This window comes from Clytia hemisphaerica, unplaced genomic scaffold (assembly GCF_902728285.1).
Source record: "Clytia hemisphaerica strain Z4C2 unplaced genomic scaffold, Clytia hemisphaerica genome assembly, whole genome shotgun sequence".
NCBI lineage: Eukaryota > Metazoa > Cnidaria > Hydrozoa > Leptothecata > Clytiidae > Clytia > Clytia hemisphaerica.
This window is the reverse complement of record NW_027103768.1, coordinates 866294-889018: the sequence shown is the minus strand read 5'-3', so window position 1 is coordinate 889018 and position 22725 is coordinate 866294. Positions and strand designations below refer to the sequence as shown.

Genomic DNA, 22725 nt, shown 5'->3' with positions numbered 1-22725 from the left:
TAAAATATCCTACTTGCGAACAAGTTGAATATGAGTTTCTGTATAATTTATTTTGAAACTTTCTTTCCGTTAGTACAAGGAATTTTGGCAGCAAAATTAATATTACTCGATTTTATCTAATAATTCTTATTTATAGAAGCAGACATTACACTCTTTTCAAAAAAGACACAAAATCATTGCAGGCCTCGTTTTCAGAGTTTTGCTATTGGACATAGTTAACATTTGCGAAAGTTTCTACTATTCGAAGGCGGTCTTTTGATATGTAATTTTCGGTTGAAATAACCATTATATTTGAAAATAACGCCTACGATGATTTCCACTTCTACGTGTTAGATAATGATAAAGGGCTCAGAAATGCTTTTGTATCTTTTTCGGAAGGCTCAGGAATTGTTGATTGGATAATGTATCATGATTTTGAGCGGCGTCTTTTTCGATAACAGAAGGTCCACTATCCTCTGCTTCTACACCGACTGTTTGTTCGGCAACCGTTGGAAAATTACTTTCACGTCGTGTCGTATTTGTATCCGGGTTAATAGAGTTTGACTTGAAGATATTCAGGCTCCTCGATAAGGCGTTCAGTTTCCGGCGTAGAATTTTATACGTTGTCTTTTGAAAGAAAATGTAGATAGCCGCATCGCAAATGAAACCGACGACGTATAGTAAGAGAATTGCGTTTAAGAAAGTGTTCGATCCGATGTCGTAAATGTAAAAGAGGAACAAATGCAATTGGTCCGGTATGATGGCGAACAAGAAAAAGGTGAAGATTATCAATGTGGGTACAAAGAATTTCCGTTTCTTTAACGTGTTCTTCGAATTCAAGTTGGGGTCACGTGACAATCTGCGGAACTTTGAGTAAATGTACGAGTAAGTGACGACAGCCGACACGAAGAAAAACAGTTCGAAAAGCGGGAATAGGAAACGGAAAACGACATCCAGTGTGTTGATTCCTATGGCGTATTTCAACGAACATAAAATAATACCCAGCGAGAAGCCAATAGCCCAACAACAAAACAAACAGATATGAACCACTCTTTTGGTGAAATATATCGGGTATGTAATGTTTAAATACACTTCAAAAAATCTGTCTAGCGTCAAAACGGTCAATATAAGAAAACAGGAGATGACAAAACAACAACATTGCACTGTGTAGAAATAATCAGTTATATCCTTCGTCACTCCCTCACCGATCATGATATTATACGCCACATCGAACAATCCCATGAAAATCTCCGCGATACTCAAGTTCATCATAATAGGGACCTGGTGAGAGCGGTCTTTCTTGATTTGATGACTCAGCAAATATATTCCAAGACAATGAAGCGTAATAGCAATACTGTGTAAAACGAAAAGTGTGATTGTTAAAGCGGAAGCTGTTGAAGACATCCTTCTCTTCTTGGCAGTCGATGTTGTAGGCTGGTCAGCATCCAGAGTTATGCATTCTTTCTTTCAATTTGCTGTAAAAAAAGGAAAATAAATTATAGATTACAGTTGTCCAAATAAAAAATCTTTATAAAGGTTGGAAATTTTAATGGAACAAACAATTGATCGAAAAAAGTAGTTCCTTTTTCTCAAAATACACTGTCATTAGACAATTCATTAGCAATTTTGTGCACCCCCTTCCACAAATAAAAGTAATCAAAAATGATGAATTTGGATGGAAGTTTCTCCTACTTATCTTCATTCGACATCAATGGATATTGGATTATCGGTCAGCGATATCAAAGAATGAAACCACAATTCAAAAGCCTACTTGGTGTACATACTTAAGCCATCTGTGTGATATGCATAACCAAGTTAGCGAGTAAACGTAAAAAAAAGAAACCGAGGAAGCCTGATGTAAGTCCCAAAAGCGAACATTTTTACTTTTTGGTTTGAAGAAAAAATAAAAACTAGGATAATAAAGGGAAAGTGTGGATGATGGATGAAAGCTGCATGACACCTTAAATATGAATTGTAACAACAACCAGCAATATCCAAACAATTCCGCCTTACGAAAATTCGAAAGATGAAACAATTTCGTATGAGGATTTCATCAAAGCAAAGAGCTAACCAGTCGATTCGTTTAACTTGGTCTTTTTTAAAGAGATCATAAAAATCTCCGTTTATCAGCGAGTTCAAAGTGAAAAGGATTCAGGAAAGCAGATATACTATGATTTCCTTTCGCCCTTTGATAATAAAAATAGATAACCAAACCAAAAGCCAACCCGAATATCTGCGAATCGAAAGAACATGCTTCTATTATCTCTCAAAGGTAAAGATGAAAAGTATCAAACAATTTCACTATTCGCAGCTATTCGAATTGTTTAGGAGCCAGTACTGGAAATTGCAGAATCATACAGAAACACTTCCTTTGACACCCCCAACTGCAGAAAATATGAAAATACAGTTTCTAATCAATTAAATAATCCCATTCACAGAACAGATGACGCACTTGAAAAAACACTTCAACCAAAATGGAAATGAAACAATTATTGGATGATTAAGAAAGTACTTTGCTTGCCACTTCTTTCAGATGGTTTCAGAGAATGACCAAACAATCAACTTTTTACCTACATGTACAGAGAGGGGAATAACTACTGAAGCAATGATCGTTTGGTAAAATTCTAATAAGACATTTTACAATAACAATAGCCCAATGGCTCGGCTTAATGATTTTATTTGATAGAAAGAACTTTAAAATTATAAAGATTTTGCCGAGGCTAATTCATTTTATCTGATAAACTTTTATGATGAAAAAATCACTAAAAAACGTTCACAATATTATGTAATCAAAGAATTCAAGTCAATGAAATTCTATCTGAGTCACCAAGAAATTCATTTCGAATGACTTGACCAAGAAGAATAGTTCAAGTCTACAACATTGTGTCGTTTAAAAGTTAAACGATCGAACGAAAAAAAAAATATTTACGCAGAAGTTAGCTCAATGAGATTTTTCCGCAACCATTTAGTTTCATATGCCGGGTTTTCGGTGATATTCGAGACCAGCATAACATCATATCAAATTAAATACAAGAAATTTTATGAAAAATCAAATTAATTAAAGATTTAAGGGGAAAAGGATAAAAGTGATAGTAAATGAATATGTTAGGCTTTAGGTTTATTGTTAGCATGGAGATTTGAAATTACAAAATGGGAAAATTGGATTTCGTAAAGAACTTCTAATGAAGAGTATTAAGGATGAGATTTTCATTCAAAGACTCCATGGGAAGTACATTGGATGGCCTTAAAAAGAAAGGAAGATTTCTATTTCAATAGCCATAATCATTTAATCACGTTAAATCTTTCAATTTAAAGTAAATTTTTGGGACCAGTGGAAAATCATCGCTCAATAATCAAAAAAGGAAAACCATTAACATAAAATGTTACAAAATGGAAGGCTGCAACGAACTTGCCAAAACCAAAATATTCTTCAAAAGTTCTTGCAACAAAATGAAGAAAACCCGATAGAAAAAGGAGGATTATGAGAAATAACAGCCAGGTTTCACGTTTTTAAGACTGATAAATCATTATGTCGCAATCTGAAATACGAAGAACAATTACGCAAGATAGTTTTCGTTTCGTATTTTCAAAAATTACTCAAATGCGTGTAATTCCAACAAAGGACTAAAATATCTTTGACGTGGGAAAGAGCAATTTAATACCTCCCAAATATGGTACATGATGAAAAGAAAAAGAAATAATGGCAACTTTGTTTTTGACTGGAAAATTTGAAATGTTAACATGAAGAGTCAACAGAAAATGGAGTAGAAGATTTTCTCTCTCGTGTTACCATGGTGATTCATATAAAGTAAACAGGCGGCGAAATAATTCAGATAATTAGGATCTCCTTTTTCAATTCTGCCCGCTGAATTATTTTGCTTCATAACAAAGAGATAAAACCTTCTCTCCTGAGTAAAGCAAAGAATTCTCGTCAACCCCCTTTTCACGCATTCCCATATTATAATATTCCATTTCCCTTCACGCTAGGTAATATTTTTTCTTCGTCGAACAGTATACACGCTTTTCTTTTATAAGAATATTCTTGATAAAATTGGCCAAAAACTTAAGAATATGCTAAGAATATCGCCATCATGGAATTTAGTAAATAAACCCTAAAAATGCCATTTCAGAGCATTTTTAACTGTAAATTGCCAATTATCTCAACACTTTCACCAAAATGTTATTTTATGGTTTAGACGTATGTATTACATATTAAATCTAGTTTGAATTTAGACTATAACCTAAGAATGCAGAATAAATATTTTAGGACGATTTCTCCAAAAAGTTAAGAATATCCATGATGAATTGAAGTGCATTTAAAAAATTTCCAAAAACATCCACGAAAATTTCTGAAGATTTTGTGTCGAGAAAAAGCCCAGCGAGGTTCATATAAAGATGTGACAATTTAGATAATCCTCACGATAAATAATAAAAGCTATGAATTAAGAGCTGAATTAAGATAAATGTGATTTTAAAATGTAAAACGTCATTTAAGAAAATCAAAACCGCATCGGCGAATGAAGATAGACAGCTCTAGAAGATAACTTATCAAATCACATTAGAACGACTCTTTGCCCACCTTTTTCAACCAAGAATCACTGATAAAAAATAATAGCAAAACGTTAGTGGTTTAAATCAATTCAAATGGGTAAATTTCATTAATTATCTAAGTAAATTTTATTGGAAAAACTTGCGAATTCGTATCAAAGGTTTTGATTTTAGACTAAATATCGGCTCCAAAAAAGGTTTTGTAGAAAACGACTTATTAAAATATAAATAGTAATGGTTCAAGAGTTTGATGCATTGCTTTTTTCAACATTTAGTTTGATAACAATGTAAAAATGACAGATTCACCAAATACTGTAGTGAGCTGCAGCACGACAAACAAAAAAGCAAAACCAACCTTAATATTGATATTAGCTACCAGAAAATCTCGACCATATAGAGATAAAATCATGTCTTAAAGTTAAAACCAATAAATCTTTATGCAAATCATGGGAGCGAAGAATTGAAGTTTTGATAAGAAGACTGTTTGAATTAAAGTCATAAGGAGAGGAGAGGAGAGAAGAGAAAACACGGAAAAGTCACCAAAATACAAGACCTACTGTGGTTTCAAAGATCATTAGAAAACAAGAAAATGAAAAGTGAAAAATCTACATCAATTAAGAGATGGAGAGAATCTTCAGAATTTTCGACAAATGGATTTCGTGGGTTGGAGACATCAATAGAGCGGCAAATTGGCTTAAATTTTGTCGAAGAAGAAAAACAACTAAATCCTACCTGTATTATTTAGCTGACAATATGTTACACAGTTCTTTATGTTTGGACCAATGTTTCACTTGACATGGTCTAAAGAAAATAAAAACACAATGAGAAATTCCCTTTCAAAAGCGGTTTACAAATGATTCGTTTTCCAATGAAACAATTTAATAATCACACGTACACATTCGTTTGGAGTGAAATGGGTTTCTTATTGTGCACCGTACCGATTGGTAATTTTGCTACCAATATCCCTGATCAAAGCAAAGTGATGAGTGTTTGCTCCTTTTTATTTGGTGAAAACACAAAGAGACATTTTCACAGTATGACGGAGAAGAAATAGAAACTCTTCGTAAAATAACAATTTATTCAGAATCCGATTTTTATTGCGTTCGAGGACAATGTAAAAAAGAAACCATCTTTCCAAAAGAAAACCAAACTACTTTTTCTAAATTTAGAATACCACGAAGTAGAATTCTTGTAAAAGAAAAGGGGCCAGTCTGAATGAAACATTGAAAGAGTAAAACAAAATAGAGATGTAGTGACGCATCTTATTCGCTATTTAGGGTCCTACAGGTTAAAACTGGGGAAAACACACTATTGTGCAAAACCATCTAATCTGCTCCACTGATTGACGTCAAAGAACGTGATTCTACCTACCGTGAGCAGTACCACTCATTTTGACACCTTGAGCACCTCTTTGTTGCTTCGTTTTGACAATTTGAACAAGTTGGCGCCTCATCAATCAGACTCTCAAGAATGTCTAAATCATATGTTGCAGCCAATCTGACAATTCATAAAAATCAGAATTTTACTTTTCCAAATAATCTTTTTACTAGTTTATGAAGTAGCGTGGATACAGGCTGAGCACGCAGTTAGTTTCATACAGGATAAAAAAGTTCCCAAAACAAACCTTTGCGCATGCTCTTTCATATCTTTACTGCTCATGGTGAAATTTTGTTGAAGTTGTGTTTTGGCAATCTTGTTCCATCGTCCTTCGTACATTCTCTCCAGTTTGTTACGGACTTCCGGAATCTTATCAGAGAAATGAACAAAAGAAAGTCACAAGGAAGTCAGAGAGATTCTAGTTCAAGTTTGTATTTTTGGATGACCAGACGAAACTTCACATTTTGAGTATTACCACCATATTGGGCTTTTCCAGAAATAGTCCGTTCCCCCCTTGTTGAGGATATGGGATATCCAGGGGGTTAACGATTTTTGTTCAAAAGTGGATATCCAGGTGGTTAAATATCTATAAGGGAGCGGATATCCAGGGGGTAAAGTGTCTTTTCAAGTAAAAAATACGATATCCAGGGCCAGGGGTAAGCATCTTCATAAGAGTGGATATCCAAGAGGTCTTTACTAATAAAGTAGGATATCCAGGGGGTTCAATACTTCGAAAAATCAATATCCTCAACAGTGGGGGTAAATTTTTTTTCTGGAAAAGCCCATTATCAAATATCATTTCAAATGACAATCCATTTTTTTGGACTCTCACTTATCGCTATCGCATTTTCCATCTTAAGAATGGTGTATTTGCAAGGTGAGATAATGTGAGAGGAAAAGGAAAAACCTGTTCAATGATGAGGTCTTGCTTAGAGGGAGGTGGGTCCATCACCGACAGGTTCTCAAGAAATCGTTGAACTTCTGACAGATACGGCAACTGATCCAACAATAGTTCGTGCAGGTACCTTCGAAGCTATCAAATATAAAACAATAAAAATTACAATCTGCTTTAATGACTTTAGAAAATTAACGGTAGAACTGTAATTTCTTACCTTTAATAGTTGTGTTTTCCGATGAAGGTTGTATTCATATTTTCTTTGTGCTTCTGGATGTAAAAGCAATTGATAAAGTGTCAACCAAACCTAAGAAAGAGTACAAGCATAAGAAACTAAAACAGGGCGCATACGAAAGTTTTTACACTAGATTCAAAGTTTTCAAGACTTATAGATAGAACACTTTCTAAAGCTCCAAAGAAAAACAAAACAAACATGAATACTACAAAAAAGGGTATCAGGATCAGTATCAAGGAATATTTGAGGCTTTTTTATTGAGATCCAGCAGACACCCTGCAAAATGGAGGCAGCCTCGTGATATGATAAGATATTCAAGATGACATACCTGGCCCTCAATCTTTGGAAGTAAGTGAGTTTCATCTTTTGGTACTATGACCCATTTGTTATCCGTGAATATTTCCACTTCTCCTACGGTATGTAAGAAAAATAGAGTGATATGTTGTGTAACTTAATAAAAGCAAAACACAAACACTATGATTGCGAACCGATTGAAGATACTTTTATGAAATTGAAAGAAGGCGCGCCTCTATGCTGACATTATAGAATAAACAAAAGAATTTTTCAAATTTATTCACGCAGGGCGCCGAAAGGAGAAAAAGTCGTTTTTTTTTGTTTAAAAATGTTGTGTAAGCAAATTGTAGCAGATACTTTAAATGACGCCCTTAACGAATGAAAAATTATTTTGTAAACTCACCGTTTTCTTTTCTCTTTTTCCAAGGAGCAAGATCAATCAATTGACTCAGCAGGTACGGAAAGTCTACAACAGAAGTTTATGTTCAATAAATAATATGATGCCTAATCAAGAAAAAAACTGATTCATAAAAACAAAAGTAGATACAGCCACTGTAATCAAATGTTTTCATAATTGCTAACATACCATGTGTATTCAAAATTCTTGTGATTGCACTCAATGTTATACTGAAAAAAAAATAGAGGTCGAGTGAACAAATTAATATTTTACCGATATTATACCGATTACCATTCTCCTGTATTAGAAGTTTTAAAAGTAAAAGAAAAACAAGACACTTACCTATCCATAGCATCACATATATATTTGATTATGGAGATGCATTTCATGGCAATCGTAAATTGGATATCCTCATTCTGTTTCAGTAAGTCCTGAAAAATACAAATTTTGGTTAACTTGTCATCGATTTTTACTTCTTGTAATCATTCAAGATATCTTAAAGAAAATCAATTATCTTACGTTTTTGGGGTCCTTTTGAGTTATACTTTCACAGTGTTGCCTAAAATGTTAAAAACAAGAGACCTTATCAGATCATTATTGATCAATTAACTTGCTTGTTCCAAAAAGTCACATATATATACAGAAATGATACGTACTTTGAAATGAGTTTGGTTAGTTTTCGGTACGCATAATCGATAAGATCCAACAGAAAGTCTCCTGCTTCTTCACTCACTTCCTAAAAAAACATATGTCGGTGTAAATGTGCAAAAAAACTATGCAATGTCATAGTAGTGTCAATGAGACAAAGAAGTATATTTTGAAAATTCAGGAAGAAGTCTAAATACCTTGTAGTAGAATACTGATTCAACCAATCCCGCAACAGTTGCTTCATGGAAAAGCTAAAATAATAACATACCATAACATTTTATGAAAACCATAGCTATCACACTTTCAATCTAATGCTGAAAATAGTGAAAAGTATTGTGAAAGCAAAAGAATAGCTGTAAATTGCTGTATTCAAGAATGATATCAAAAAAACATACAGTCATATAGACAGGAAGTGTGGATTGGTCTTTCTGTGACATTTCATGGTATAAAATAGGAAATATCCTTTCCGACCAAATCTCTGAAGTGATCAACTCGTTGATAACCAATGAAATCTAAAATGATCCCATGAAATAAACATTGATAAATCCCACGAAGGCAAGAAAATTTCTTAATAATTTGATAAAGATAACAGCTTGATAATAGCTAACTAAGAATTAGAGAAACCTGGAGAGAAAAAAAAAGATCTTTGAAGATTTTCTAGAACGTTTAAATGGATTCAAATTTTAAGAAAATCCTTCACATAAGATGATAGTGTCAGTAAGTGGTTAATTAATTTTTACAAATAAACATTTACCTTCCCATGAGTCAGCAGGTTTTCAGTTATGAAGCAAGAATTCGATGGAATGTTCATTATTGACTAAAAAGAGATATATAATTGAGATGATGTTGAGAATTCAAATAGAAACCAGAGTTCATCTTAGTGCATTTCTTGAATTATACACCCATTTATAGGATTTTGTTCATAAATTCTTAAAAATTTTCTTTGGGACCATTCAAAAAGTATGTATGCTCAGAATCGATGAAGATTGACCACCCCTCCCCCTTGTACCCTCTTGTATGCTTTGGCATTAACCCAACCCCAGGGTTCAGCGGGGTATTCCAGGGTATTCATTCAAATTTTACTATAACTAACAAAATAAAAAGTTAGAAGGATAAACCAAAATGATTCTAAATTTGGAAACTTTAAACATACTTGAATATTCAACTTCTCTAACATGTCATGTCTATTCCACCATCTGAAAGAAAAACATTATAACAGCATGAAGATAAATTTTGTACCAACCATCCAAGTAATTCAATTGAATTTAGTTTTCTACATTCTGAAAATCTCAAAAGCCCCCACCGACACCCAAGCTTTAAAAGGATTGCGACCAACAAGCTTCAGTTGAAACTTCCTTACCATATTACTTAAAATAAATAACACTTTTCCTTCTTTAAAATGCCCCTTCCCTTAGGGAATGATACACATAATTAGGTTTAATTGAGAAGATATTTCTATTTGAAGTTCAATAAGAACAACCAAAGTGAATGTTCAGGGGGGAAATGTAGGAATTAGCATATTGGAGAGGAAATCATGACAGTGTCAATCTTTAAAAAAATTTAAAACCCACTTTCGCATGGAAATAATTTATGTTTCTTGATTTTTCGTGACCCTTTTGTGTATGGGCTACCATGCTTCCTTCTTTTTTTCAAATGGGGTATCTCTGTTTTGGGCCAGGCCCAATTGAATGTTTGGTTCGTGTCCTAAATGCTTAAAAAATGGGTCGGACGGTTGGTAGCTGAAATTTGAACCTTTGTTTAATTTTCCCACCAAAAACCTCAATTTTTCAAGCAATCGCACAATCCTAGAATCCAAACCGCAAACATAAAGAAATACCTAAGTTTGGATCCACAAAGGCACACACCTCAATTGCAAGATCACTTCTACAATTGCAGGTTAAGGTGTTCTTATAAAAAAGGAATACAGCCATGACTCTGCTATTTAGGTGCTTAATATTTGTTTTGGGTTGGATATTATGGAATTGGATAAAATTTCAACAATTTTGCGTCTCTCTGACTCAAAAGATTTGGAAAAGTTAAAAAAATTATCAGTTGGTCGGACTGTCAGTTAGTCACACTAGGAAATCAAGCTTTCAGAAAAAACAACATCAGTCATCTACAGGAAGTATTTGCCACAACAAGGATGAGAGTTACCTGAATCAAGTTCAAGTTAGTTCCCAAGACAATTAATTAAAACTTGAAAACTTAAAATGAGACAAAATGACCTATTGCAAATGTGCAGCATCCAGAATATTAACCAACCAAACTTTGTCATTCAATTCCCTGACATTGCTTCAATTTTTAATTTAAGGCCTTGTTTATATGCTAAAGAAAAAATAATTCCGCACATGTAAATTGGTCAGTGTTTGAGGTCCGGGAAAATTTCCAGGAAATAGCCTATCCGGTGGTGCGCGGATCTAGGTGGGTTCCGTCTCCCCTGTAGATCTTTTTCTTGGGAAGTTGATTTTCAAATTAGTTTTCAAGGTTGGCTTGGCTCAAATTTTTTCATCTATGGCAGTATAGACCTAACTCTTCATACAAGAATTACGGGAAACACGTATATTTGGAGCCTAGATGCTGCATGCAAGCACTTAAGCTAAAGTCCCGCAAAAGCAGGACAAAAATCAGTTTTTTGAAATTTGCAAAAAAAACGCCACATAGAAGATCTTTCAAATTCAGTATGTGAATAGAGCAGTAAAAGATCCTTTTTTTTTTGCAAAAGTTCTAGGAATGAAAATAAAGGGATAATGATAATTGAATACTATCCACTAATGATCCGCGGCACTATTGTAAAGCTAGAATCGCTTCTCGTACTCTTCAATTGAGAAAATGACTGACAGATTAAAGTTTTTCACCCGCACGGGAGCTTGCGGGTGTTCTGTGAGTGTTCTCTGCTCAATCCTTGGACCGCGCTAAAATGGTAGACTTAGCTGCGGCAGATCATTTCGATGGAGGTTGTTGCAATGTTTACAAGGCTCTTGACAGAAAATCTTTTGCTTTATTGTCAATGATGACAGTGTCGTTATTAATTTTGTTAAATCTGATATATTGATGTTTGTAAGTGCACTTTATAATTTTGATTCCCATTAACAGTTATTCATACTTGACAGTTAGTCATATTAGCGTCCCACCGAAATGCGCATCAAAGATTAATACTGCAAAAGCGCTATAGCGTTTACTTGACTCGCAGGCAAATAAATGTGCTGCAAAACTTCTAAAGGGAATCACAAAAAAATAACCCGGCACTTTTTATAGAAATTAATATTTTCAAAAACTATGAGAAATTACCTAAAATTTGAGCCATAAATGAAAAAATTGGAGCCAAGCCAACGTTGAAAACTAATTTGAAGATCAACTTCCCAAGAAAAAGATCTACGGGAGAGACCAAACCCACCTAGATCCGCACACCGCAGGATAGGCTTTTTCCCCGGAAATCTTGCCGGACTTCAAACACTGACCCATTTACATGAGTAGAATTTAAAAGCAATTTTCGTCACATAAACACCATATTTACAAGCCCGGTTTACCCAAAAGTCTGATCTCGAAAATTCCGCGTGGATACATTTGGCGAAGAAGGCGAAGATTAATCCGATTAGTACCTACCATCTAAGCTTTGAGAAGAAAATGAGCGGAAACAAATAATTGTCTAACAACTGTATTGTCGAACAACTTACATGTTGAACAACTTGACGCTTACTTGTTAGACATCCCAGTTGTTTGACTTTTATATCGATATATTGTCGAACAAGTAAGCGTCAACCAACTGGGAAGCGGTTGGTTCGAAACACAAGACACAGGACACAGGACGCAGGTCAATGCTGACAGGTCAGTTTTAATTTATGTAAAAAAAGAAGAGAATGTTTAAAAACAATTGTAATTGTTAGAAATATCATTCTGAAGGTTGATCTGGAACCTTTTTAAAGGTCAAAATCTATCCACGTGCCTACCACGTGTTTTATTATATATTACACACAAATCACGCATGTATAATAGAAGTTATCTTTTCAATGTCATTGGTATGTTACATATGTTATATCCAAAGTACACGTGTTATATATATATATATTTATGTCATCTTTAAACAGCCTCCTGGCAGGGAAATAGCTATTTCACAATCGCTATATCATATCTCATTATATCTCCTGCATCACCTTGGGTATGATAACAAAAATTGATTAAAATGGCGTTAAAGGCAGTCAAAAGTACATATTTCATAACTATATCAATATTTTTATCCCCTGCCTCGTATTTTTGATGAAAATGACGTCACTTTCTTCATATCTCTAAAACAGCCCTTTTGGAGCATTTAATGTTTTCAAAATATATCAATCTATATCCACTTGCACCGTTAGCATCATATTGATCATGAAAAAAGCATTTTGTTAAAACTGATGTACACACCCTGTCCTGCGTCCTGCGTTTCAAACCAACCGACTGGTAAGTCTAACAACAGATCTTCCCAGTTAGTTGACAATACAGTTGTTCGACAATTTTGCTAAAATGTTGAACAACTGAGCTGCCGCACAAGTGTACTGTCAAACAAGTGACCTAGGACCAGCGCGCCCAATGTGAAACAAAGGATATGAGGGCACACGCCTCGAAAAGAAGCATTTTTATCCTCGGGTAATATATATCGAAGGGGTATAACTTAATAGTACAGGTACACTTGCAGCGCGTGGGAGAGTTAGTAAAATAATGAATAATGAATAATGAAATTTTGCCGCATCGAATTTTGAATTCATTGTAACGGTAAACTAATACCTAACTTCCCTTCGCCTAGCGTAGCAACTCCAGAAGATTTTTCAAATTTCAATTTTTTTAAAAACCTATCCTATCTTGTAGAGCTTTGAAAAAGAAAGAAAATGAGGGGTCAAAGGCCTCCAGAGGATAAGTGGTTGTGAAGATATTCAAATTTTAGTGTAAAGAATTTGACTAAAAATGTAAAAAAAAAGGTTAGGAAAATAGCTTGGAAAAATTCGAAAAATGTGTCAAAAAAGAAAAAAAAGAAATTTTCTAGTCATGCTTCTTCAATTTTGCATATCTCTTTTTCTAGTGTAGCTAGAGACCTGAAATTTGGAGGGAGAATTCTTTGATGGTGTTACAATACTATTATTTATATAAAAATATTTGTAAAATATTTAGTATATTTATCAAAATAACAAAAGATATATCTTTTTTTGAAAATAGAACACATTGCAATGTTTTATTTTTGTCTTTGAAGAAAAGTAGCTTGGAAAAGGTTGAAATGAGTTAAAAAAGGTGGTAGGACCCATTTTCAAGGGGCCTCTGAAAATGGAGGAACAAAAAGTTATAAGTAAAGAATAAGTTTTTCTTTAAGGAGAAACCCCAAATGAAAAGAAAATCCATTTCGGAAGAAATCAATTTTTTTTTTGGGACATTCCCATGCAAAAGAAGCAAAAAAGTAAAAAAAAACTACATGCAAATGAAAGAACTAAAATTAGCAAATGTGATTTTTAAATTCCTCACCCTTTTTCTGATAAACATACAAAGTTTCAGCCTTCAAATACATTTTCCTCCATTTCCAGAAACATTTGTTCATTGCTAGTTGCAATTTTTTTATCTCCCGTCGGAAAACAATTTAAAAAATGTTGCAAAACGTTCGGCATTTTACCAATTTGCCGTCTAACCCGTGTCCACAGTGTTATATTACAGCTGGAAAGCGGAGATCACGGGCTTTCTTTTGGTAAAAACAAGAACGCTTTAGCATACATAGAAAAAAGTTCGAAGGGTTCAAAGTTCACGGAAAAATGAAACATTTGGTTTGATGTCAACAAAAGTTGCATGACTTCTGGAGTCGCTACTTAGCGTACCTATCCTCTGGAGGCCTACCGAGACAGAGACAGCGTGTAAAGTCTATTCAGAAATCCCACTAGAGACTTTACTGTTCTTCTATGAAAGACATGTTGTTGCGACTAGAGAGGATGAATCTATAGAAACTAACCACAGAGGAAAAAACCTATAAACCGGCTGTGCCTTGTCAGTCAGGAGTTCTATTCTAATTAAGCAAATTTTTTTTTGATCGCACGGACTTTCTTAATTAGGATTATCCCTTTGTTTTTCAATCCTAATTAAGAATATGATTTTTTAAAAATTCAGATTCTTCACCAACAAACAAAATCCGCAAATTCTAACTATGAGCAATAGATAGAGCAGGTCAAAGATGATATATTGAGCCAAAAATCAAAACAAAATTTGGGCGGAGGGCTTCAAAATGACGCCATAAGTAAAAATCTGCCTAATTAGGCACGTTAGTTCTAATTAGGAATATTAAAGCCCGTGCTACATTATAAATGTTTATCTGCTACGGTGTAGATAGGGCAATACACTCGCGTTTTATACGCGTTTTTGTCGCCACAAGTGTTACACGTTGACGTCAAACCAAATGTTTCATTTTTCTGTAAAATTTGAACCCTTGGAACTTTTTTCTATGTATGCTAAAGCATTCCGTTTTTTTACTAAATGAAAGCCCGTGATCTTAGCTTTCCAGCGGTATATAACACTGTGGACACGTGCTAGACGGCAAATTGGTAAAATGCAGAATGTTTTGCAACATTTTGAAAATTGTTTGCCGACGGGAGAAAAAAAAATTGCAACTATCAATGAACAAATGTGTCTGGAAACGGAGGAAAATGTATTTGAAGGCTGAAACTTTGTATGTTTATCAGAAAAAGGGTGAGGAATTCAAAAATCACATTTGCTAATTTTTTAGTTCTTTCATTTTCATGTAGTTTTTATCACTTTTTTGCTTCTTTTGCATGGGAATGTCCGAAAAAAAAGTTTTTATTTCTGCCGAAATGGATTTTCTTTTCATTTGGGGTTTCTCCTTTCAGAAAAACTTATTCTTGCTTTACTCATAAGTTTTTGTTCCTCCATTTCCAGAGGCACCTTGAAAATGGGTCCTACCACCTTTTTTGACTCATTTCAACTTTTCCCAAGCTACTTTTCTTCAAAAACTAAAATAAAACAATGCAATGTCTTCTTTTTTCCAAAAAAATATATCTTTCGTTATTTTGATACTAAATATTTTACAAATATTTTTATATATTAATATTCTAACGCAATCAAAGAATTTTCCCTTCAAATTTCAGGTTTCTAGCTACACTAGAAAAAGAGATATGCAAAATTGAAGAGGCATGACTGGGGAAAATTTCTTTTTTTTCTTTTTTGACACATTTTTCGAATTTTTCCAAGCTATTTTTCTAACCTTTTTTTGACATTTTTAGTCAAATTTTTGACACTAAAATTTGAATATCTTTACAACCACTTATCCTCTGAAGGCCTATGACCCCTCATTTTCTTTCTTTTTCAAAGCTCTACAAGATAGGATAGGTTTTAAAAAAAATTGAAATTTGAAAAATCTTCTGGAGTTGCTAAAAGGCTTGTGGCATGCAAGAAACCTCTATATATACCAGAAAATAGAAACCCAGCCAAGGGGGATCAAGGAAACCTGCCGGTAAACCTGGAAAGCTCCTAGAAAGCAGGAGATCTCTGACAAGGGAAACATAATAAATCCATGGGGAGATAAAGGGAACCCCCAGCCCAGGAAAACCTGTGCTGTGTACTGGAAAGCCCACCGTGCTGGCGCAGAAGATCTCTGACAAGGGGAAATATAAATCCAAGGGAAAAAGTTATCCTTTTGATAGTCATTGAATTTCTAAGTATACCTTTTATCTCCAACCTTTTCCAGAGAACTGACGTCGAGAGCTTTGACCAGAAGTTCAGCTTCGGTGGATAAAAGAACATGTTGCACGGCCGCCATATTTGTTTATGGAATGGTTGCTCGTGAATGCAGCTCCGGCTTATATCCGCTATTCTAATCGGAAAATGATCCGGTAAATTACCGGTACAATATTTTTGGCTTCTAAAGAAATTTTTGCCACCGCAGGGAGCCTAAAAAAGAAGCGACGGATTGAGTGGATGGCATTCCTAGTTTCACGCATAAGAAAGTTATCATAAGATCAAAGGTAAGTATCTCATAAATCTAAATCTTTTTCAGTTTCGGTATGGAAAGTTCCGCTTAAATAGTGTCCCGGTAGCATTCTCAGCTTAACCGTATTGTTTTATCATCACGGATTTGTTTTGATCTGATTACCCATTTTAAAGCTCAGTTTGTCTTGTCTTTTTATTTGTTGCCTTAGGGAATTGAATTGAGGGAAATATTCCTTTTCTCATGGGGAATTCCCTTTTTGAACCACAGGTAGTTATTAACCGCTCTGGAGAAGGCAAATTTGATGACCGTATTGCCCTAGTGAGTAAAATGGCAGTTCTGTTTCTGTTGCGGTGGCACTTAATTAAATGAAAATTATGGCTAGTATTATCATCGAGTTTAAAATTTTTGTACTATCTCTACCTAACAAATTTGTCTGTATTTCATTTTGGATAAGAGAAGGTAGGAACAGCGAAATACACCAGGACATTTCCTTTCAAAAAACTTATCATAAAAGCTAAATTTTTAGGGGAAAATTAACAAAAACCACGAAAAAAACAATGATTTTGTAGTATTTTGCTCCCTCCGGGTGTCTATTTTTTTTGTTCGCCTTGAAAGTTTCATCAACGATCAAGGTATCTTTTTATTTTGTTGAGCACAAAACCATTTCGACTGCTCCATATTTGTACTAGTAATCTCATGGTTATAAGGGAAATTCGGGATAAATTTCCCGAGGTTAATTTTGAAACTTTTTGAAATTTCCCGAGTGCAACGAGGGAAATTTAAAACATTTCGAAGTTTGACCGAATTTCACGAAAACAAGCATGGGATTCCTGGTTAATCTCATGGTTTGGATTGAAATTCTAACAATTTTGAAAGACGTCAATTTAACACTGGAAATCAATCTGAAAATTTAAAAAGAGGTCTCAAAAAAGTCATAGAAACGCGAATCGAGTCTTAATTGGATAGTATTCCATTTACTTAGTTAGTAAGAAAGTCGAAAAAGGTGATGAATTTCCAAACGATGAAAATTTCACTTTTGCGGGAAATTACAAAAGCTAGGAGGGAAATTACAAGTTCGCGGCAAATTACAAATTAACGTAAGCAAAAACGTCAATCGAATTTCAATCAACCATGAGATTATTATTAGTAATATGTATGATGCAGGGATATGTCGGAATAAAGGTCGTTTAAGTCTCTTTTTTTTAATGCTAAAAGGCTGAGGGTTTCCTGGCTAGTACGGGGTTTGCGATTTCTGAAATACCGAATAATTTTGCCAAAATTTCCGAAATTCTGTAAAAAATACTTGCAATTCCGTTACCGATTTTTTTGGGTATTTTTCCTCGTTTTGACTAATTTTTCATCAAATTTGATTTTTATTGTATGAATTCCGAAAAAGGGGGATAAGAACTTTATAATACCGAAAGAGAAAAATATTGTTGTGAGTTTTGAGCTTTTCTTACTTAAAAGAAAAACGAATAAAATCAATTTTTTGGAAGCTTGTATTAAAGTATTTTGTTTGAAAAGATGGCTCTCTTTCACACTCAAATGAAGTTTTAGCTTAAAAGGGAGATGGGTATTCGAAATAATTTCAAAGTGACAAATAATTACAATAATTACTAGCAAATTAATCTAATTATTTTTCTTTGATTCGTCAATTCTCATCTTCATTATACTTTCGCTATGCAGGTGGTAATAAATGGAATGAAATATAGTCTTTTTATTCACATCAATCATTTATTTTTAAAAAGAGAACGATTTTTTACGTGTTGATACGTTGTTACTAAAAGTGGTAACGGTAGGTAACGATAGGTAACGACAAGTAACGACAAGTAACGGTAGGTAACGACAGGTAACGAAGAAGTAACGGTCGGTAACGATGAAGTAACGCAAGTAACGAGGGGTAACGAAAAAGTAACGAAGTAACGATGGGGAAAAAGCTGAAAATGGTGGCCCTGAGGTGTCGAACTATCAGAATTTGTAAATTTGTGCGCCAGAGCTAATGGTCCCAGTGATTTTGGGAGAACCGAACGACTCGGGTTAATCTATTCAAGAATTTGGGAAATCTGATGATTGTACAGCAGGATCTGATCGTTCTGGTGAATATGACTGTGGAGATAATAAATCCAATTGTTTTTATTGTAAATTGGTGTTTGTGAATAAATTGAAAGATTTCACGGCTTTGGTGAATCAATGGTGTTGGTCAATGCAACGATGAAATAAATGGTGCTGGTCAATGTAATGATGGAATCAGAGGCGATGGTCAATGCAGTGATGGAATCAATGGTGTTAGTCAATGCAATGATGGAATCAATGGTGCTGGTCAATGAAATGATGGAATCAATGGTGCTGGTCAATACAATGATGGAATCAATGGTGCTGGTCAATGAAATGATGGAATCAATGGTGCTGGTCAATACAATGATGGAATCAATGGAACACAATCAATGCAATGGTGGATCAATGCAATGCATGGAATCGATGGTGCTGGTCAAAATGATGGAATCAATGATGGAATGCAATAATCATGGTGCTGGTTCAATAATGCAATGATGGAATCAATGGTGCTGGTCAATGCAATGATGGAATCAATGGTGTGGTCAATGCAATGATGGAAGGTGATGGTCAATGCAGTGAATCGTTGGTCAATGCAATGATTATCAATGGTGAATGGGAATGGTGCTGGTCAATGCAATGATGGAATCAATGGTTTTCGTCAACACAATGATGGAATCAATGGTTTTCGTCAACACAATGATGGAATCTATGATGGTGGTCAATGCAATGATGGAGTCAATACTGCTGGTCAATGCAATGGTGGAATCAATGGTGCTGTTCAATGTAATGATGGAATCAGTGGAGATTGTCAATGCATTGATGGAATCAATGGTGCTGGTCAATGCAATGATGGAATCAATGGTGTTGGTCAATACAATGATGAAATCAATGGTGTTGGTCAACACAATGCTGGAATCAATGATGCTGGTCAATGCAATGGTGGAATCAATGGTGCTGTTCAATGTAATGATGGAATCAGTGGTGATTGTCAATGCATTGATGTAATCAATGGTGCTGGTCAATGCAATGATTGAATCAATGGTGTTGGTCAATACAATGATGAAATCAATGGTGTTGGTCAACACAATGCTGGAATCAATGATGCTGGTCAATGCAATGATGGAATCAATGGTGCTGGTCAATGCAATGATAGAATCAATGGTGCTGGTCAATGCAATGATGGAATCAATGGTGCTGGTCAATGCAATGATGGAATCAATGGTTCTGGTGAATTCAATGGTGGAATCGATGGTGGTGTACTGGTGGATAAAATGCTGTACTCGCCAATGGTACTGTTGTGTAGGTGAATGCAAGTTAGGGATTGTGTATTTTTTGTAAGCATCATCTTTATAAGAAATCCATTGATAATTTTCGATTCAAGGGGTATTTACTTTTGGCGCTGGGTTCTTTCAAAGCAACTTGGGGTTTGTGCAAAATGTGAGCATATTTATTTTTCTTATAAGCATCTTCTTTATAAGAATACAATCAATAACTTTTGATTCAAGGAGTATTCACTTTCGGCGATTGGTTTATTCAAAGCAAGTTAGGGGTTGTGCCAAATGTGAGCATGTTTATTTTTCTTATAAGCATCATCTTTATAAGAATAGAATCAATAACTTTTGATTCAAGGGATATTGACTTTCAGCGATTGGTTTATTCAAAGCAAGCTAGGGGTTGTGCAAAATGTGAGCATATTTATTTTTCTTATAAGCATAATCTTTATAAGAATACAATCCATAACTTTTGAAGGTTTCGAATTTTGGTGATTGGAATTTTGGACTTTTCATTTTAAAACGCATCTTATCCTCGATGTAATATTGTTTTGTTAAATTGATTTGCAGAATGGAATGCTAAAATTTTGCTGCAATGTCAATTGTACAAGAATCAATTAAGAAACGAGCAATCAGTGAATGGCAATCAAATTGTTAAGAGCTTAATCATAAGCTGATTAAATATTTCAATTCGGAAAAAAACGAAACCGAATAAAATTAAAATTAAAACACTATTCTTATGTGAAATCGTTGACTTTCTTTGAATGAACCAATCACCAAAATTCAAAACCTTCAAAGGTTATAGATTATAATCTTATGAAGATGATGCTTATAAGAAAAATAAATATACTCACATTTTGAACAATCCCTAACTTGCTTTGAATGAACCAATCGCCAAAAGTCAATACCCCTTGAATAAAAGGTTATTGATTGTATTCTTATAAAGATGATGATTATAAGAAAAAAAAATGCTCACATTTTGCTCAAACCCCAAGTTGCTTTGAATGAACCAATCGCCGAAAGTCAATACCCCTTGAATCAAAAGTTATTGATTGTATTCTTATAAAGATGATGCTTATAAGAAAAATAAATATGCTCACATTTTGCATAAACCCCAAGTTGCTTTGAATGAACCAATCGCCGAAAGTCAATACCCCTTGAATTAAAAGTTATGGATTGGATTCTTATAAAGATGATGCTTATAAGAAAAATAAAAATGCTCACATTTTTCACAATCCCTAACTTGCTTTGAAAGAACCCATCACCAAAAGTCAATACCCCTTGAATAAAAAATTATCAATAGATTTCTTATAAAGATGATGCTTACACAAAAATGCACAATCTCTAACTTGCATTCACCTGCACAACAGTACCATTGGCGAGTGCAGCATTGTATCCACCAGTACACCACCATCGATTCCACCATTGAATTCACCAGAACCATTGATTCCATCATTGCATTGACCAGCACCATTGATTCCATCATTTCATTGACCAGCACCATTGATTCCATCATTGAATTCACCAGAACCAATGATTCCATCAGAACCAATGATTCCATCACTGCATTGACCAGTACCATTGATTCCATCATAACATTGACCAGCACCATTGATTCCATCATTGCATTGACCAGCACCATTTATTCCATCATTGTATTGACCAGCACCATTGATTCCATCATTGCATTGACCAGCACCATTGATTCCATCATTTCATTGACCAGCACCATTGATTCCATCATTGTATTGACCAGCACCATTAATTGCACCATTGATTCCATCATTGCATCGACCAGCACCATTGATTCCATCATTGCTTTGACCAACACCATTGATTCCATCACTGCATTGGCCAGCACCATTAATTCCATCACTGCATTGGCCAGCACCATTAATTCCATCATTGCATTGACCAGCACCATTGATTCCATCATTGTATTGACCAGCACCATTGATTCCATCATTGCATTGACCAGCACCATTGATTCCATCATTGCATTGACCAGCACCATTGATTCCATCATTGCATTGACCAGCACCATTGATTCCATCATTGCATTGACCAACACCATTGATTCCTTCACTGCATTGACTACCACCACTGATTCCATCATTGTATTGACCAGCACCATTGATTGCACCATTGATTCCATTATTGCATTGACCAGCACCATTGATTTCATCATTGTATTGAACAGCACCATTGATTCCATCATTGCATTGACCAGCACCATTGATTTCATCATTGCATTGGCCAGCAGTATTGATTCCATCATTGCATTGACCAGCATCATTGATTCCAGCATTGTGTTGACCAGCACCATTGATGCCATCATTGTATTGACCAGCACCATTGATTCCATCATTTCATTGACCAGCACCATTGATTCCATCATTTCATTGACCAGCACCATTGATTCCATCATTGCATTGACCAACACCATTGATTCCATCACTGCATTGACCATCGCCACTGATTCCATCATTACATTGACCAGCACCATTTATTTCATCATTGTATTGACCAACACCATTGATTCACCAAAGCCGTGAAATCTTTCAGTTTATTCACAAACACCAATTTACAATAAAAACAATTGGATTTATTATCTCCACAGTCATATTCACCAGAACGATCAGATCCTGCTGTACAGTCATCAGATTTCCCAAATTCTTGAATAGATTAACCAGCGTCGTTAGGTTCTCCCAAAATCACCGGGACCATTAGCTCTATCGCACAAATTTACAAATTTTGATAGTACGACACGTCAGGGCCACCATTTTCAGCTTTTTCCCCATCGTTACTTCGTTACTTTTTCGTTACCCCTCGTTACTTGCGTTACTTCATCGTTACCGACCGTTACTTCATCGTTACCTGTCGTTACCTACCGTTACTTGTCGTTACCTATCGTTACCTATCGTTACCTACCGTTACCACTTTTAGTAACAACGTGTTGATAAGGATTGTTTAGGGGGAATACGAATTATATATTTTTCTAGTAAACATGGGCCAACATGCAAATGTTATCTTTTTGTGAACTTTCCAACCTTCAGAAAAGTTTTACTTTAATTG

General features: G+C 34.8%; 1 protein-coding gene across 1 annotated transcript; it reads right to left on the bottom strand.

Moving 5' to 3' along the window:
- Positions 1-936: 936 nt before the first annotated feature.
- Positions 937-16168, bottom strand: LOC136805774 (zinc finger MYND domain-containing protein 10-like). The gene is made up of 17 exons (XM_067062330.1): positions 16059-16168; positions 9527-9569; positions 9128-9190; positions 8769-8885; positions 8571-8624; positions 8382-8461; positions 8245-8284; positions 8068-8156; positions 7915-7955; positions 7732-7794; positions 7363-7445; positions 7017-7106; positions 6812-6937; positions 6152-6273; positions 5899-6024; positions 5260-5328; positions 937-1454 (listed from the first exon to the last, which is right to left on the bottom strand). The coding sequence occupies exons 1-16, from the start codon at positions 16151-16153 to the stop codon at positions 5265-5267; spliced, it is 1296 nt and encodes a 431-aa protein (XP_066918431.1). The 5' UTR covers positions 16154-16168; the 3' UTR covers positions 937-1454; positions 5260-5264.
- Between the last annotated feature and the right edge of the window lie 6557 nt (positions 16169-22725).

Coding starts and splice junctions, on each gene's coding strand:
- LOC136805774 (XM_067062330.1), bottom strand. CDS start 16,153: ATGGCGGCCGTGCAACATGTTCTTTTATCCACCGAAGCTGAACTTCTG. Junction 8,157..8,244: donor CTCAAAAGGACCCCAAAAAC/GTAAGATAATTG, acceptor TGTATTTTTCAG/GACTTACTGAAACAGAATGA. Junction 5,329..5,898: donor AATGAGTGGTACTGCTCACG/GTAGGTAGAATC, acceptor TATTTTCTTTAG/ACCATGTCAAGTGAAACATT.